The sequence below is a fragment of the Enhydra lutris genome, unplaced genomic scaffold, assembly GCF_002288905.1.
Source record: "Enhydra lutris kenyoni isolate GAN:26980312 unplaced genomic scaffold, ASM228890v2 scaffoldscaffold66, whole genome shotgun sequence".
In the NCBI taxonomy this organism is placed as follows: Eukaryota; Metazoa; Chordata; class Mammalia; order Carnivora; family Mustelidae; genus Enhydra; species Enhydra lutris.
This window is the reverse complement of record NW_019154150.1, coordinates 12,001,671-12,018,542: the sequence shown is the minus strand read 5'-3', so window position 1 is coordinate 12,018,542 and position 16,872 is coordinate 12,001,671. Positions and strand designations below refer to the sequence as shown.

Here is a 16,872-nt window from a genome sequence, read left to right as displayed (position 1 = left end):
GACAGAAGCCTATTCATATTCCAGCTCTCACATACATTATCATGGTACTGTGGTCCTAGGGTCCCAGAGTGGTAGAGAGGTGCTTGGGGGGTTGTCTGCAGCTGTATGATAAAACAGGACACTTGCTTTCCATCATGTGTCACTGTGAAGACTGGATTTCATGTTTCTGGTCATACATACTATGGGGTGTTCAATATTCTGTTTTTTTTATAGGAAACTTCCTGTTTTTCAGCCTGGTCAGGGATGGCCTTGTGCTTCCTAGAGGATTACTCTGAGTAACACCCCAAATTCCAACAGGATTGATTAGGCAGTCAGCATTCAAACGGTTCTAACCCTTTATAGTGATTCTGAAGGTACTAGGAACCAAATACATTTGGGGAAAAAAAAACAAACTTTTAAATAACTTATGAACTAAGGAGGAATCAGAATGGATATTGGAAAATTCTTAGAGCCAAACGATACTGAATATATCAAATCCAAATGTGTAGATACTGATAAAATGGTACCTTGAGGGACATCCACAGACTTAAACACTCATATTCTCCCAACTTGGAAAAAAAAAAAAAAAAACTTATATTCTAAAAGAAAATTGAGAATGGGTGAACCAGGCATCTGATTCAAGAGTTAGAAAACCAGAGCAGAACAGGCCCATAAATCATAAAGAGCAGACATTAACAGAGAAGAAACAGAGATGTGATAGACACCACCAACAAAACTCAAAGCTGGGTCTTTAAAAAGATGAATAAAAGAAACAAATTAATGTAGATGAAGAAAAATAAGAGGGAAGGGAAAAATAAATAATGTTAGGGATAGAAAGAGAAACACATCTAGAGGGGGCAAAGATTTAAAACACAATGGTGTGGGGCCCCTGGGTGGCTCAGTTGGTTGGGCATCTGTCATTGGCTCAGATCATGATCCCAGAGTCCTGGGACCAAGCCCCAAATTGGGTTCCTTGCTCAGTAGGGGGCCTGCTTCTCCCTCTCCCTCTGCCTGCTGCTCCCCTGCTTGTGCTCTCTTTCTCTTTCTCCCTGTGTCAAATAAATAAAATCTTTTAAAAAAACAAGAAAAAAAAAACCCACAATGGTGGCGGGTGCCTGGCTGGCTCAGTCAGTAGAGAATGCAACTCCTGATCTCGGGGTTATGAGTTCAAGCCCCACATAGAGGGGCGTAGAGGTTGCTTAAATAAATAAGTAAATAAGCAAGCTTTAAAAAACATTTAAAAACTTTTTTTTTTTTTTTTAAATACAAAACAATGGGGGAGTTCTATGAACACCACTAGCTGGGGAAACCTCCAGGAGGGAAGGAGTTGGGTATGGGACTCAGCCCATTGGCACTAAACACTGTTCCCCGTGGGCAGGGCAGCAGGGCCTTGGCCAAGGGAGACTGCATACACCATGGTTGTGGCCTTCAGCCAGGTGCTCCCAGGATCCTGATGGCTGAAGGCCAAGCCTCCAAAGCAAGCTCTTGACCCAGGTCCTGCCAAGGACACTGGCCAGGTGTCAACTGTGGGATAGAGAAGCCAAGGCCCACACAGGCACTGCACAAGGGGGCCCCTGTGGGCTGAGCAGGCCCGAATCATGTTCATTTGCTACCAGGTGCCTCTCTCTGGGATGCAAATTCCAGGGATGATCATTAGAGAAATTACCATCCCTCCACGGGAAAGGAAGAGGTTTGCTTGTGTTTTGTTTTGGTTTTGAACTATGCTGTATGGTACTACAATTTAGTAACAATTCAGAGTGATGCCCTATGGTCATTCAAAGTCTGTTAACTCTTTTTAGGAAGAAAATTAGTAGCATACATTTTAGAATTACTTAATAAAAGTAGTTCAAGTCTTAGAGTTTAGAGACAAGCTTCAATTATCTAGAAAATTCCATCCTCAGAAAACCTTCCATCAAACATCCCTCCCCCCAAGTGGTCTTTATTTCTATTGACAGTGACCGTACTCTAAGGTCACCCCAATTTGGTGTCTGGCTTCCCAAAGCCCCAGGAACTCCCCAGCTCTTACTGTCTGGCCAATGTGCCCGGCCTCAGCTGAAAGGCTTCTCCTGGTCACCAATGATCTTGGCCCTGAAGTTTTTTTTACAGCATATCATACCCATAGCTTAAAACAATTAAATAATGCAACAGTCCCTTTATACCCCCTTGCCCCCCATTCTTTAGAGGCAACTGCTTGTCGTCCTGTAACCTTGGTTGCTTTGGGTTCCTTAGGTCATTCCCTCCACCTGTCTTCTAAACAATGTGCTTTTTTTTTTTTTAAGATTTTATTTATTTATTTGACAGAGATCACAAGTAGGCAGAGAGGCAGGCAGAGAGAGAGGGAGAGCAGGCTCCCTGCTGAGCAGAGAGCCCGATGCGGGGCTCGATCCCACGACCCTGCGATCACGACCCGAGCTGAAGGCAAAGGCTTTAACCCACTGAGCCACCCAGGCGCCCCAACAATGTGCTTTTATCTCTATATATGCCCATTTCTTTATCCATCAGAGGCCACAGCCTCCCTGTGCCTCCCCCATATGATCACATCACTATTCATACCTCTCTTGACAATATTTACTTTTATGTCTTGTTCCATCAAATACATGGTGTCTCCCATCTCCCCAGCTTGTAAGATGGGAACATATCAGCACCCTCAGCTTGCCAAAAAAAAAAAAAAAAAAAAGGAAAGCAGCGGCACATGGGTGTGGTGGTGTCGGCTGACGACCGCTGCTCACCTGTGTCCCATTTCGACTGTCTGCTCCCAGTCCTGCCGAGCCAAGAACAGCCGCATTTTTAGGACCAGGGCAGGCAGGAAGCTCCCCGAGGTGACAGTGATCTGGTTCGCCACCTCCAGTGCCCCCGAGTAGTTCTGCTGCAACATGAAGTAGGTCGCCTGTTGGAAGCCCAGGAGAAAAGCCTCCATCAGTGCCCACAGAGGGAGTTTGGGGGTGTCTGGGTCTCTAGCAGAACAGGAGCAGAACCTGACACAGGGCATGCAAGTCCCCTCAGCTCGGCCAAGGAATCCTTCCGAGGCCCCGGCGCGGGGGGAAGGTGTTGGAGAAGGAGTCATCCCTCGGAGTCACAGATCGAAGTCCACAGCAGGCTTGGGTTCCTGGACAGGCAAGGCAAGGGCTCTTGGGGAGATAGGGGGAGGCCTAGCAAGTGTGGGAGATGGCAAGGCCACGTGCAGGCCGCCCTTGGTGGGAGACCTGAGGGTGCTGGGCTCACTCATTTGTCATTCACTTTCCTGAAGCTTAGTGCTGAAGACTGCTCCCTTGGGCCCAGGGCCAGTTCCGTCTTGCAGGCAAAACCCTTGTTAGGGCGGCTGCGGCTGCTTTTCTCTGCTGAGGCCCACTGGCCTGGGGTTCTGGCCTCTGCAGGCCAGTGCCAGCCCCCGGGTTCTCCGGAGCGAGTTATGCCCCAGGTGCTTGAAGGGCAGAGAGCCATGCTCCCAAAGGACTTGAAACTGGACTCTGACAGGGACAGCTTACATTAGACCTTCAGCAACCCGCCCTCAAGAGAGTTATTAAGAACAAGAGGAGGATTGTTCTACATAGATTTATGCATACATGTGCTCACTGCAGCACTCAGTTTTTAAGTGTAAACTGGAAATAATCTGGGTGGGCAAATTTTATGAGGGCCATACAATAGGGGATTGGCTTGAAGGAGCTGTTCAAAATGACAGTGGCTTATGACAAAATCTTACATGAAGAAAAGGAACCCGAGTGATAAGATGCCTCATGATTACAATTAAATTAAATAACAACACTATCTCCCACCCCGGGGAGGGTGCTCAGTGGGATCACCTTCAGGACCAGAAGAACTGGAGGCTGATAGCTCTCTGGGAGGCCTACCCGCTGGGGTCACCATGGCTAAAGGCAGCAGCCTTGTGGCAGGTCACACCCGTCCGCAGGGGCAGCCCCCACCTGGCACGTGGCCAGGGAGGAGGTCACGGATAGGCCACCCCAGCTGTAGAACCCCAAGTTGGCTGAGGCCTTTGCTAGGGCTGTGTGACAGCCCAATTTCTCCTGCCATCCAGTCCCGCTTCTGTCCCTTTTCCCACAGGTGTCGGTCCCAAGGGCGCTCCAGATAAAACTGCTGCACGAGGCTCTCCTTGGCTTCCGCTTCCCAGAAAGCCCTTCTAAGGCACCCTCTGAACCACATGCAGAGTAAAAAAGACTGGAAGACACCAAGGTCCTAAATGTCCACGTGAGATGTTTGGAGGGGGAGTGTGAAGGATGTCGTCTTTTGACAGCCTTCTGTTTTTTTAATGAGTACATATTCATTTTCTAAGAAGATACATACTAAGAGAAGAGAATCAGAGAGCTAGCTTTTCCTTCATGGATTGATTTAGTGGGGGTCACATAGGAAAAAAGGAACTTAATTTAAATTGAGATCAGAAAACACAAAACGGGTGCCTGAGTGGCTCAGTCAGTTAAGATCTGCCTTCGGCTCGGGTCATGATCCCAGGGTCCTGGGATTGAGCCCTGCATCAGGCTCTCTCCTCGATGGGGATCCTCCTTCTCCCTCTCCCTCTGCCTGCTATTCCCCCTGCTTGTGCTCATTCTCTCTCTCTGTCAAATAAATAAATAAAATCTTAAAAAAAAAGAAAACACAAAACACCTATCTCCCTTCTCTTATGGCCCACTGAACTTAATAGGTCAGAAGAGAAAGCGTGACAGAAAGAAGCAGAGAAAAAAGGACGGACCCAGAGCAGACTCCATGCAGAATGAGATAGGGACTCAGACTGAGCAGGCAGGATTGTGAGAACCAAGTGGGCCCTGGGCTGTTGTGTGACCCTGATCCTCTCTGGGCCCCTGCTCCTCATGGGCCAGGTGAAGGCTGGGAGACAGAGGCTCCCTGGCTCCAGGGGCCCAGGCAGGGTTCCTTCCCCTCCCTCCACTGCCCACCTTTCCCATCAGCCCCAGCACATCTTTGCCGTCCTGCAGTCCTTGTTCTAGGTACTTGATGGATTTCTTCAGGGTATGGGGCTTGTCTGAGGTGAGGTCCACCCAACCTCGGAGCACATAGCCCTGGGATCAGAACAAGACAGAATATGAAGTCCTTGGTCCTGCACAGCCTCTCAGAACCCAGCCTGCTCTCCAGCCTCATGTCCCACCCCTGTCACTCTGTACCCCGAGACCCCCCACCCCAGGCACACCTACTTGCAGATCCCAGTGCAGCCCGTCTCCCTCCCAGTGCTGGGACTTCACTTCGCTGTCCCTGCAGCACTCCCAACCAAACCCCTTCACCTGATTACCACGAGTCTCTCAAACTCAGCCTAGGAGGACCCTCCTGTCAGAGGCCTTCTATGACCTTCCAGGCTGAGGGTGGGCCTTCTCCGGGACCCCCACAGCTCTGCTGCCCCTACTGACATGCTCTCACCTGTCTTGTCATTGCCTGTTTACTCTACACTGGGGTCAGGAGGCCACCATGGGCCACTGGGCATGGCCTCTCCTCCTCTCTCCACGCCTTAGCCTAGCACAGCGCCTGGACTGAGCAGGAGGCGGGAATGTCTTCTTGGAGGGTGAGCAGGAGCCATTCTGAGCTCAGGGGTTCTGCTCCAGTCTTCACCCAGCCTCTGCTGGCAGATGGGTGGCCAGGCCTGGGAGGTGAGGTCGAGGGTCTCTTGGACATTGCCCTGAAGCGTTATGCCCAAAACCAGTGTTTCTCAACTCCTTCCCATGGCTCCCCTCTTAAGGAGACTTTTCAGATATTTTCCCTTAATCATTTCCTCTCCCTCCAAGATATTTTAATCTCACAGATATACTATCTGTCTATGCAGTATGTAAATCTGTGTTTTGTACATAAACAGCAAGATTTTTTTCACCCCCTCCTCGGGGAACCAATTTTCACCCCCTTGGGGGGTGAGGTTACTCCCCGCTGAGGTGGCAGCTAGGCTGAGCCGGGACTGAGGCTTCAAACTCTAGCAACAGTCCCAATCCACCGAGTGTAAGACTCTCCTGGGTGGGCCACCACTGATACCCAGCAGACCACGGCAAGGAGGGAAGGTAGACGCCTGTCGTAACCAGCTCATCTGGCTTTCCCAAAGAACCTGGAAATCTGGGCTTTTCGGTCAAAATCTTTTGATTTCAAAATGTTGGCAATTAATTCAAGACTTAAAAAATATAAAGTCCAGGCCCCGGAATGACTGTCTGCAGCTTAGACTCTGGACACATGCCAGCATGTACTCAGCTAAAGCCCGAGACAGTGTGAGTGGGGGGTCCTGTGAGACCTGGGCTCTTGTCGGGGTCCCGATGCAGCCCTCTCCCAGCCCCAGGGTGCTCCGTAGGAGTAACGGCCACCCCACTGGGATATGTTGGGATGCTGCTTTCTGCAGCTGCTGTCCCCTGCAGCAGGTACCTCTCTGGAGCTGCTGGAGAGCTTCAGGGTGCGGTCGACGTACTCCCTGGCCTTGTCGTGGCGCCCCATGAGCCAGAGGAAGAGGCCTGCGTAGTACATAGCCGTTGCGCTGGCTGTCTTGCGGGTTTCCTTCAGGCTGCTCTCCAGCTCCTGAATGGCTTCTCGGTCTGTGAATCCAAGAGGAGGAAGGGAGCGAGTCAGAGGGAGGAGGGCTGCCTGGTACTGCAGGAGGCCCTGAGGGCCCTGGGGCCTAGAAACTGCAGCAGCCGCCCACACCAGTACTTGGGTTTGCAGTCTGAGCTTTCTCTTGTCTCCCCTGTGCCCAGCAGTTTGCGGAGCAGACAAACCAAAGTGAATCCCGTACCTCAGGCCCACAATCCATCCTGAGGGGAAATAGTTGTTGGCAGCATCTTGGAATCTTTTCCTGACTCTAAAATCTTTCCCTGACTCTAGAGAGGTGGACATTGAGGGTGGAATCATTTAATGATTTTATTTTAATGTTTATTTATATATTTATTTATTTATTTTTAAAAGATTTTATTTATTTGACACAGAGAGATCACAAGTAGGCAGAGAGGCAGGCAGAGAGAGAGAGAGGAAGGGAAGCAGGCTCCTGCTGAGCAGAGAGCCCAATCATGACCTGAGCAGAAGGCAGAGGCTTTAACCCACTGAGCCACCCAGGTGCCCCTATTTTTACTTTTTAAAAGATTTTATTTACTTATTTGACAGACAGAGAGAACACAAGCAGGGGGTGCAGGAGAGGGAGAGGGAGAAGCAGGCTTCCCACCGAGCAGGGAGCCCAATGCAGGGCTGGATCCTAGGACCCTGGAACTCTGACCCGAGCCGAAGGCAGACACTGAAGGACTGAGCCACTCAGGCACCCTTGGTTGGAATTATTTATATTGACTTGATTTGTCTCCACAAGGTCTGGGGCAAGGAAAGCAGAGTGTCTTCCCAACTCCTGGGCTCTGAAAGGAGGACCCCTCCAACTGTCATGCTCTTTGCCTGCAACTCCCACTCAGCAGGACCTGGGCACGGGCTCTTCCTTGAGGCCTCCGAGGGGAGGGAACAGAAGCCACTCTTCACTGGCCAATAGCACGTGCTGTCACTGGTGCACCGGACCTCCCGTGACAGGCCCTTGGGCGGCTATAGCTCTGGAGTAGGGCAGTCTTCCCCAGCGGGACCAGGCCTTGCCGGGCATGGCTGCACTCACCAATGGTTTCACAGCACTTGTGAGCATAAATGAGGGCCATGATGGAGCACAAGGACACGTCTGGATGATTCCGGATACTCTCCAGGTTGCTAATGGCATCCTGGATGTGCTCTGTAAAGGAAAGCCCATGTGATTACATTCTCAGAGGGCAGGAGGCTCCGTGGCAGACACATGGGAGCCCTTGTCAGAGCTGACTCAAGGCTCAGCACCACCTGGTTTCACCCAGAATCATTAGGCCAACAGGTCCAAACATCCCCAGTGGCTCAAGACCTCTGAAGGGGCTGCTGACACCAGGGTCCAGGCTGCCTGGGGCTGGAGGATGCACCTGTGAGTACTTGCACGGGCACCTATGAGGCCAAGATTTGGGGCTGGGGGGTCAGTTCTGAAGAAGGATCTCAGGGAAGAGCCACAGATTCCACTTATCCCTCCGTGTCCACTGAGGTTGGCCGTGGGCAGCTCGGCCAGCCCCTGGCCTCAGTGAGTCAGCACCTGCTTGAGGATCGCTCCTCCCCCTGCCCCAGCACCATACTTGCCTTTACCCATACCTCCCACTTCCTCCTTTTCCTGCACTACCAGCTCCCAGGTTCCAGGTCCAGAATTTATCCAATAAGCGTGCAGTCATGTCTCCCCACCCACTCGTTTTCCAGACAGGGAAACTGAGGGGCAGAGCAAGGGTGGTGAGCTCTCCAATGTTTCAAAAGTCAACTAGATATGTATTACACAGCCACATGTAGATTAACCTCAGAACCTAGCCACTGAGTATAAGACTCTTCCCATGGCCACGCGGCTGGGGTGTAAGGAGGCATTCCAGGTGGAGCCAGAGTGTCAGGGCTGGGCTAATGCCTGAGGTCAGGAGGCCAACGCTGGCAAGTCCTTACCTTCCCTGAGGATCCCGTAGATTTTAAAGAACTCTAGGACGGGGTCATTGCTGAATTTTTCCAGGCCCGAGGCTGCGGCCTGCTGCACGTGATGGAAGTACTGCTCCTGGCTATAGTAAATGATCCCAGCCTGTGAAAGGAAGACACAGGGGCAACAGCCCCAGTCCCTTCTCTGATCTCACCCACTTTCTCCCCTATTCCTTGCTCCCCCCCCATTATGCAAAAGGAAGGTGGGGAAGAGAACATTAAGGCCTCATTTTGTTCTTCACTAGTCCCAGGAGTAGCTCCATTGCAGTTTCCAAAGAAGAAGCCTGGATGTATTCGGGACTGATCACCATATTCTGGGTCAAAGACAATGGAGGATTCAATTTAGACTTTGTCTTAGGAAGGGAATAAGGGGAAAGAGAGAGGGCCGATCATAAGAATGGGTACACCACCAGTTAGAGTTGTAAGTTACTCTGGGTTAAACACTTGTTGGAAACCGTATCAAGGGCTTTACACCCATTATCTTATGCATTATGATATCCCTCACAGTTAAAGAAGCTGAAGCCTATGGAGATGATGGCTTGACAAAGGTCATGCAGTAATAGGGACTGAGATTTCAAAGTGAAGTCTCACTTCCCCTAAGGTTTGTGGTTGCTGGAGTTGGGGAGGAGAGGTGGTTGGGTTGTGAACAGTCTTGTGGGCCATATGAAAGAGCCCAGACATCATCCTCAGGTAATTGGAAGCAGTTGAAATGGTTTTATTTTAATTTTTATTTTTTTTAAAGATTTTATTTATTTATTTGATAGACAGAGATTACAAGTAGGCAGAGAGGCAGGCAGAGAGAGAGGAGGAAGCAGGCTCCCTGCTGAGCAGAGAGCCTGATGCAGGGCTTGATCCCAGGACTCTGAGATCATGACCTGACCTGAAGGCAGAGGCTTTAACCCACTGAGCCACCCAGGCACCCCAGTTGGAATGGTTTTAAAGCAGGAGGAGGGATGTGTTCAGATGTGTGTGTGTGTGTGTGTGTGTGTGTGTGTGTGTGTGTGAGTGGTGGTGGTGGTGTGGGGACTGCTGGTGAGGAGAGAGCTGGAGTGTGTGTTGGTGGGGAGGGGGAGGTTAGTGTTTCAGGTGCCTGGGGAGCGGTTATCCCGGACTAGGAGGTACAAAGTAGAGGGTTCTGTCAGGAGACTTGTAGGGGCTGACATTTCCTGCTGACAGGCAGGACCTGAGATGGGGATGGGGAAGACTGAAGGTTTCCCCAGACCGGTGCCCTCTACTGAGGTGGGGGACGCAGAAGCAGCAGCAGGGGAGGGGGAGATGATGGCAAAATGAAAGAGATGGGTTTTGGTTACGTTGTTTGGGGGGAGCTCGAGGACAAGACGGGGTGGGGATGTTGATTTGGAGCTCAGAGTGCACAGAGAACACAAGAGGAGAAAGATGCACTGGCCATGAACAGTGAAGCAGAGGGGGCCAGATCTTTCATTAAGCGGCCGGCCGGGGACGGCGAAAGGCAGGTAAAGGGGACAGCAGGGGCGGTCGGAGAGGTGACAGGAGAGCAGCGGGGCGCGGGGGTCTCGGGGCCGGAGGCGGAGAATCCCGGAGGGAGCGACTTGGCAGCACTCGGGCCACGTACCATAAGAGAGGAGTCATCGCTGCTCATCTCCAGGCTCCCGCGCCTCCGAGTCCCGGTCTGGTGAAGCCGCCCGGAGCTGGATTTCCGAGTCAGGGTCCCCCGCACGCCTCTCGCGACCGGAAGTTGGAGGCGCGCGTCCCTGGAAACGGAGGTAAGGGCCGGTTGCTAAGAACGTCAGAGTCAGGGGTGGGAGAGGCAGGCGCCCACGTGACAAGGCGCTCGCAATCGAGCGCCGAGAGGGCGAGTGCGCGCTGGTGGCGACGGGTCGCGCTGCGGGGTGGGCACCGCAGTACGGGACACGCGCGCCGCCGCCGGGCCGCAGCTATGGGTCTGGGAGCCAGCGCCGAGCAGCCCGCGGGCGGCGCCGAGGGCTTCCATCTGCACGGGGTGAGTCGCCCCAGCGGCGCCGGTGACCTTGGCTGGGCGCCCGCACGGACGCGAGGGGACGTCTCATCGCCGGCTCGAGGGCGGCAGCGGCAGGGTCCCGGTCCCCCGAGCGGCCGGGGTGTGCCTCCTTCCCGGTGGGGCGTGTGCCTCCTTCCCGGTGGGAGCCGCCTGCGGGAGGCGGCGCCGAGGCTCTCTGGCCCCCGGCCCGTCTGTGGCCGGGTCTGCCCGGCGCCGGCCCCGAGTGCCAGCCGTGCAGGAAGCGGGAGCGTTTCCTGGTCGGGTCCGGCCCCCGGAATGGCACTTCTCCCAGGTGAAGATTGCATCATGCCCAGCCGGGACGCACTTGTGCACCCGGGTCATGTTTGTGATCGCCTCCTTGCTGGGCCTGGGGAGAGAGCCAGCAAGGCCAAGACCCCAGCTCCCCGTCGGGATGGCCAGGTGGACGCCGACTGCCACCGGGCCTGCCGGCGCGTATCCGGCCGACGGGCCTCCGGTTCCGGGCTGGAGGAGCAGTGCCAACCAGCCTGGGAGAGCCGCAGAAGGCGGGGTGCGAGCCGCAGAAGGCGGGGTGCGAGCGTTGGCAGCAGGGGAGGGACGAGACTGGACAAGCAGTTCTGGACAAAGTGGAGACGGAGCGGGGTTCCTAGAGTCTGAAGGTGAGGAGAGGGCCCGCAGCCAGATGGAGGGCTGGGGTGGCGATGTGTACTGTGGAGAAGGAGGTGCTGAAACGGAGGTGAGAGGGGCAGGAGGGTCTCCGAACCCACAGCGCAGCGGGGAAGGACCTCTTGCTTCTTCAGGGGCACCCTGGATGGATTGCAGAGCTGAGTGTAGGCAGGCAAGCTGGTCAGTTTGGTACCTGGCTGCCGAGGGGTGTCTGAAGCTCTGTTAACCACAAGAGGGGAGGGTGAAAGAAAGGGGTTCCCAAAAGGCAAGCCAGCTTGGCTTCAGGATCCAGAGTTGACAGGCTCGTGTTTGGCAATGGGCTTTCTCTGGTTGGCATCACAGTGAGGCACCTGACAGAAAAGTGGACAGCGGAACGCCTCCCATCAGGAGAATCTTCCAGCAGGTTGATGGAAAGCAAAGAAATTGAGGACTTGGCGAGAGGGGAGAGGTGGGGCAGTGGTGGGGGGAATGTGGGAGAGGGGCTGAGTGGAGAGGTCAAGAGATTGGAGGTCTTCCATCCACAAAAACAGGTATTTTTGAGCACGTTCTGGGTACCAGAGATAAAGCAGTGGACAGAACAGACACCGTCCCTCTTCTCATGGAGCTTATCCTTCATTGCTGGCACAGAAAGGAGGGAGACAGACGAAACAAATATGATAGGCGGTGAGCAGTGCGAGGAGAAGAAAGTAGAGGAAGAGCATACAGAGGATGAGTGGGTGCTGTTTTGGTTAGAGGGGTCAGGAAGACACCTGGGAGGGAAGGAGTGGACATTACAGATACTTAGAGGAAGACTTCGCATTCTGGGACGGTTGGGTTGATAAAGCAGGAGATGAGGCTGGTGTCCAGAGATGGGGTGGCCCATGTGAGGAGGACAAGTGCTAAAGGAAGAGACCAGACTATGCAGGACCTGTCGTGTCCTGAAGATCAGGATTTTCTCCTGCCCCGTGGAACGGGGGACGTTTTCCGTGGAAGTGTGACCTTACCTACTTACATTTTTTAAAAACTGAAGAACACGTCTGTTGTCTTCTGTAAATACTGGTGTTCTTACTGTGCACCAGGCACGTTGGAGAAGTCCCTGCCCTCAGTGAGATTAGAGGCCTGGAGGGTCCCCCAGGAAATGGTTGTTACCTGTCCAGGCTCTGGGTTGGACTTCCTGGAGTCAGATTTCTGAATAATGGAGTGCTTTTCCTCCTGGGGAAGTCAGTGCTAGTAAAAGAGTTAAACACAAGGTAGGGCAGGTGGCATAGTCCCCTGGCAAGGAGCCAGTCCTCAGCAAGTGTCAGCTGCTGTCCCTTTAATTACATTAGATTCCCTGTTGGGGAACACAGTGAAAGGTGGTTCACCAGCAAGCGTCGAGGGGCTGCGAGGTGGAGGGTGTTGGGAGCCCCCAAAGGAGAGCCGACAGGGGACAGCGCTTATGGCGGGAGCGGGGATGTAGTGGCAAGCCATGCAGATTAGCTCTGCTCCAGAGCCCTAGAGGGTGACTGCAAGGTGGGGGGCAAGGGCAGGGGAGTACAGCCAAAAGACAAGATCACAGCAGAGGGTGGCAAGAGGGCCTGGGGATTGGAGGCCTGAGCTTCTGGACCTCAGTAATGCTGGAGTGACAAGGAGTAACTGAGGAGGGGAGTGGTCTGGCAGCTGGGTGGCACTGGCCTCAGGAGCAGGGGGAGGCAGGAGTGGCATGGATGAGGTCCTGAGCTGGGAAGGAGGACTACCTCCGCATTAGCTGTCCCTGAGTAACTGTCCAGTGGCTTTCAAAAGACACCTTGTCCCAGCTTTCCCGTGGCGGGAGAGGGGCAGGGCTCAGAGCTCCCCTGTTGCAGGCCAGCTGGGACTGGAGTTGGTTTCTGGGCTCACTGTCATAGGAAGCCATGGCAAGCTCCTGGGGATGGCAAGCAGGGCCTCAGTGGGTGGTGACCCAGCTAGAAGGACGTTCTAATTCCAGGGGTGAATTACCCTGGATCCCAAGGCGTGGGGTGAGCTCTCCTTCAGCTTGGGGAATCCAAGACTATAGGGGCTGGTGGGTGGCGGAAGCCCCAGGGCCTTCCCATGGTGGATGCATCCGGAACCTGAAGCCACATGAGCCCTGTGTCCTCTGGGCTGATCCCTGGCCAGCGGGACATCAAGTGCTCACAGCCAAAGGCCTGAGGGTGTGGGGCCCACTGCAGGGTCCAGCCCTGGGGATAAAGGCTGCATTGTTTGAGCAAAACTCTGTAAATGAGGCCTTTGAGATGGATTTTTACCCCAGCTGGGAGGCCTGGTTGCTGTGTTTTTGGAGACAGCAGTGAGTTCCAGAATACAGGGCTGGAGGCCCCCTTGGGCTTGGAGTGGCTCCCGGGAGGAGGAGCCATTCCACACAGAAGGGGAGACTAGGCTGTGAGGCCGGGATTCATCCCTACTTCTGGGACTCCCTCTTACAGGACTCCCAGCTCAGGCATGTCCCCTGTCCCTTGGGTCTTCTTCCCTCAGCTGCACTCCTCAGTAGGTCCCACACCTGCCCAGCTGAGCTCGGATCTGTCACCACAGGGTCTGCGCTCTGGGATCTGGCCACAGGCTGCCCACCCTCTCTGTCTTTCTGAGCACAGCCCTGGTACCATCTATTCTGGGGCCCTCCCTTCCTGTCCACATCTAAACCTTTCTGGTAAACCTGCCGGCTTCCCAGTGGCCCGAGCTTCCCCACAGGCCTGTGGTGCCCTGTGTCTGTGTGGCCTCCTAGAAGCTCCCAGGGCTACCCTGGGCTCTCCTGTGAGGCATCTCTGGAAGTATAATGTGTGGGTCATGACCCAACAAGAGCCATTTCCCAAAGAGAACAATCTTGCCCAGGTAGGTAGCCAGAGGGTGGAGTTACCTTGACAGTGCTCACCAGTCGCCTGCCTAGAACAGTTTGTGCAGGGCCCGGGTTCTTGCTGTGACACCGAAAGTGGTGATGTGTGGTCTCTGAAATTGTGGACATGGGTGGGGGGCTTCTCGGAGAGTCACGAGGCTGGTGCCTGCTGTGACTGTGGCCTCTGCTGTGGGACAGGTGCAGGAGAACTCCCCAGCCCAGCAGGCAGGCCTGGAACCCTACTTTGATTTCATCATCACCATCGGGCACTCAAGGCTGGTGAGGCTCCCCCATGCTACAGCTGCTGTGTGTATGTGTGTGTGTGTCCCCTGACCCACAGCAGGCCCCACTCTGCTCCTTCTTCCTTTTCTTCTGGAGGAAGGCCCAGCTCACCTCTCCTCCTTCTAGGCCTGTACTCAGCTTGACTGGTGCACTGCCCAGTGCCCAACTCCTGAGCTTTTTGGGGCTCTTGGAGCTGGCCACGAGATGTAAAGGGCCTGCCTCTCAGGGCACAAGAGGTGTCAAGGTGCCAAGGGACCTGTCAGAGAGGGGAGCCCTGCAGTGCTCTGGACCAAGCAGGCTCTTTGCTCACTCTGTTGTCTTTTCCAGGGGTTCTGAGAGAGGCAGGTTTTGTGGTGCTTAGGGGTGGTGGGGGTTGCAGTGGTCGCAGGCCCAGACCCTGCCCTGGCCCACGCCCACACCAGACCCTGCTGGGGTTCCTGGCCTCCTGGGCCCTTCCCCACATTGGACCCAGACTTGTCTGAGAGACCCCAACCTGGGGGGTGGGTGGTGGGGGGCAGGGGGCTTGGCGTCAGCCCTTCTGCCCCCGCAGAACAAGGAGAATGACACGCTGAAGGCCCTGCTGAAGGCCAATGTGGAGAAGCCCGTGAAGCTGGAGGTGTTCAACATGAAGACCATGAAGGTGCGCGAGGTGGAGGTGGTGCCCAGCAACATGTGGGGCGGCCAGGGCCTGCTGGGGGCCAGCGTGCGCTTCTGCAGCTTCCGCAGGGCCAGCGAGCACGTGTGGCACGTGCTGGTGAGTGGGGGGGTGCGGGGCAAGGGTTGGGTGTGGGGCATCTGGGTGGGGCCAACGACCTGCTTCCGGGACAGGGCTCCTGAGGGCCGCTCCTCATCCCTAGAACTGTGTACCCTGCTTGGTAGCCAGGCGACCTGCGGCACCCTTCTCACCCTTTAGACCTTGGTTTCCTATTTTGAGGGGTGGTGTACAACCAACTGGAGGGGCGCTTACACTGCCAGAATGCTGCTGCTGCTGGTCTTTATAGATGGGGTCTTTTCTGGTAGACTGTATGGCCTACTGGGATCTAGTCATTTCTGGCAGGTCCCCTCAGAGCCCCATTGGGCCTTGGGCCTGGGGTCTTCCTGAATCTCAGTGACTGAGTTGTCACAGATGTTGCAGTGTCTGTACACACACACACACACACACACACACACACACACACACACACACACACACACGATGGTGCCTACAATCTTGAATGCTTAGTGCCAAGGCTTGGTGGAAGGAGGGTGCCCTGAGCTGGAAACGGACTGATTTGATTTCTAGCCTTCTCTGTTGCTCACTGAGTTCTTGTGGGAGACTTCTCAACCTTTTAGCCTTCCTCAGTTTATCCACCAGTACAATGGGGTGATGAGGCAAATCCCTTTGAATTGCTCTGGGAGACCTGGAGCTAGGAGTGGTAGAGTTTCCCAAGGGAGGAAATGATGCTTGTACCCAGTTCTGCTCACTGCCCAGCCTCCAGCCCCTCCACAGGGGTCTCAGCCATATGCTGCACCCAGTAACAGCACAGCAGTTGGGCACTTCCTGTGGGCCAACTGTCGTTTTCATTCTTTACCTGTATTCTATTTTTAATTGTTTCAGCAACCCTATGAGGAAGGACTGCATATCCTGCATTTAATCGTGGGGAAACTGATGCTAGGGGGTTAAGTATTTGTCCACAGTTACAGGCTAGAGGTTGGCTGAGTCAGGATTTAACCCACATGAGATTCCAGAGCTCAGGGCTGTGAGCAGTGCCGTGGTGCTGCCCTCTGCTGGCCGGCTGTGCACCTTGGGGAGGTCAGGAAATGAAGGATGTAGTAGGAGAGTCTGGGCTTGTCCTAGCCCTGGAGCCTGAGAACAAGTGTCCTGCTCAGTACCTGGAAAGGGAGCCCCTCCATCCTCCCTGCCGACCCCTCTCCATCCCCAACTCAAGAAGCAAGACAGATAGTTGGTGATTTCTCTTTCCCTAGGACGTGGAACCCTCTTCACCTGCCTCCCTTGCTGGCCTGCGCCCATACACAGACTATGTGGTTGGCTCAGACCAGATCCTCCAGGAGGTGAGCAGCATTTGGTTTGTCCTCCCCAGGCCCCCCGGATAGGTGCTGAGATGGGTGCTGTCCACGAGGGGGGCCTCGTTTAGTCGAGGCCTCCCAGTTCAGTGTGGGGAGTGGGGCTCAGGTGCTGGTTTTGTCGTAGTCCGAGGACTTCTTTACGCTCATCGAGTCCCACGAGGGAAAGCCCCTGAAGCTGATGGTTTACAACTCCGAGTCCGACTCCTGCCGGGAGGTGACTGTAACTCCCAACGCAGCCTGGGGTGGAGAGGGCAGGTACTTCCTCAGGCGGAGGGTGGTAGGGCAGGGGCCCAGCAGAGCACCGGCTGGACCTGGCCGCTGGACGTGGACGCCCAGAATCCCATGGTGGGGGGTGGAGGTTGGGCCCAGGGTCCAGGGATCCTGAGGATGACCACTGGTCCAGGAGGCACCCTTGCTGGCCCTCATGGCTAGGAGTGGGTGGGGTTGGCAGACCTAGGGGCTATGGGACAACCCCCTGGATTGAATGTTTCTGGACTTCGGCAGTCTGGGGTGTGGTATTGGCTATGGGTATCTGCACCGGATCCCAACCCAGTCTCCCAGCCACCACAAGAAGCCACCTGACGCCCCGCCACCTGACGCCTCA

At 54.6% G+C, this 16,872-nt stretch overlaps 2 protein-coding genes across 4 annotated transcripts in view; one reads left to right on the top strand and one right to left on the bottom strand.

The window, feature by feature from the left end:
• Positions 1–10,072, bottom strand: part of LOC111159082 (tetratricopeptide repeat domain 21A) — a 32,375-nt gene extending 22,303 nt beyond the window's left edge. Inside the window, exons 1-5 of the mRNA XM_022521469.1 lie at positions 10,046–10,072; positions 8,428–8,557; positions 7,550–7,660; positions 6,337–6,503; positions 2,709–2,866 (exon numbers count right to left, since the gene is read on the bottom strand). Coding sequence (XP_022377177.1) covers positions 2,709–2,866; positions 6,337–6,503; positions 7,550–7,660; positions 8,428–8,557; positions 10,046–10,072 — 593 coding nt within the window. The remainder of the gene's footprint in view (positions 1–2,708; positions 2,867–6,336; positions 6,504–7,549; positions 7,661–8,427; positions 8,558–10,045) is intronic.
• A 211-nt stretch (positions 10,073–10,283) lies between these two features.
• Positions 10,284–16,872, top strand: part of LOC111159165 (golgi reassembly stacking protein 1) — a 10,778-nt gene continuing 4,189 nt past the window's right edge. The window contains exons 1-6 of one of the 3 annotated variants that reach the window (XM_022521598.1): positions 10,284–10,432; positions 14,118–14,198; positions 14,752–14,955; positions 16,167–16,253; positions 16,393–16,523; positions 16,773–16,870. In XM_022521598.1, coding sequence (XP_022377306.1) covers positions 10,370–10,432; positions 14,118–14,198; positions 14,752–14,955; positions 16,167–16,253; positions 16,393–16,523; positions 16,773–16,870 — 664 coding nt within the window. In that variant the 5' untranslated portion in view covers positions 10,284–10,369. The remainder of the gene's footprint in view (positions 10,433–14,117; positions 14,199–14,751; positions 14,956–16,166; positions 16,254–16,392; positions 16,524–16,772; positions 16,871–16,872) is intronic. The other 2 variants (XM_022521599.1, XM_022521600.1) reach the window with 2 other exon arrangements.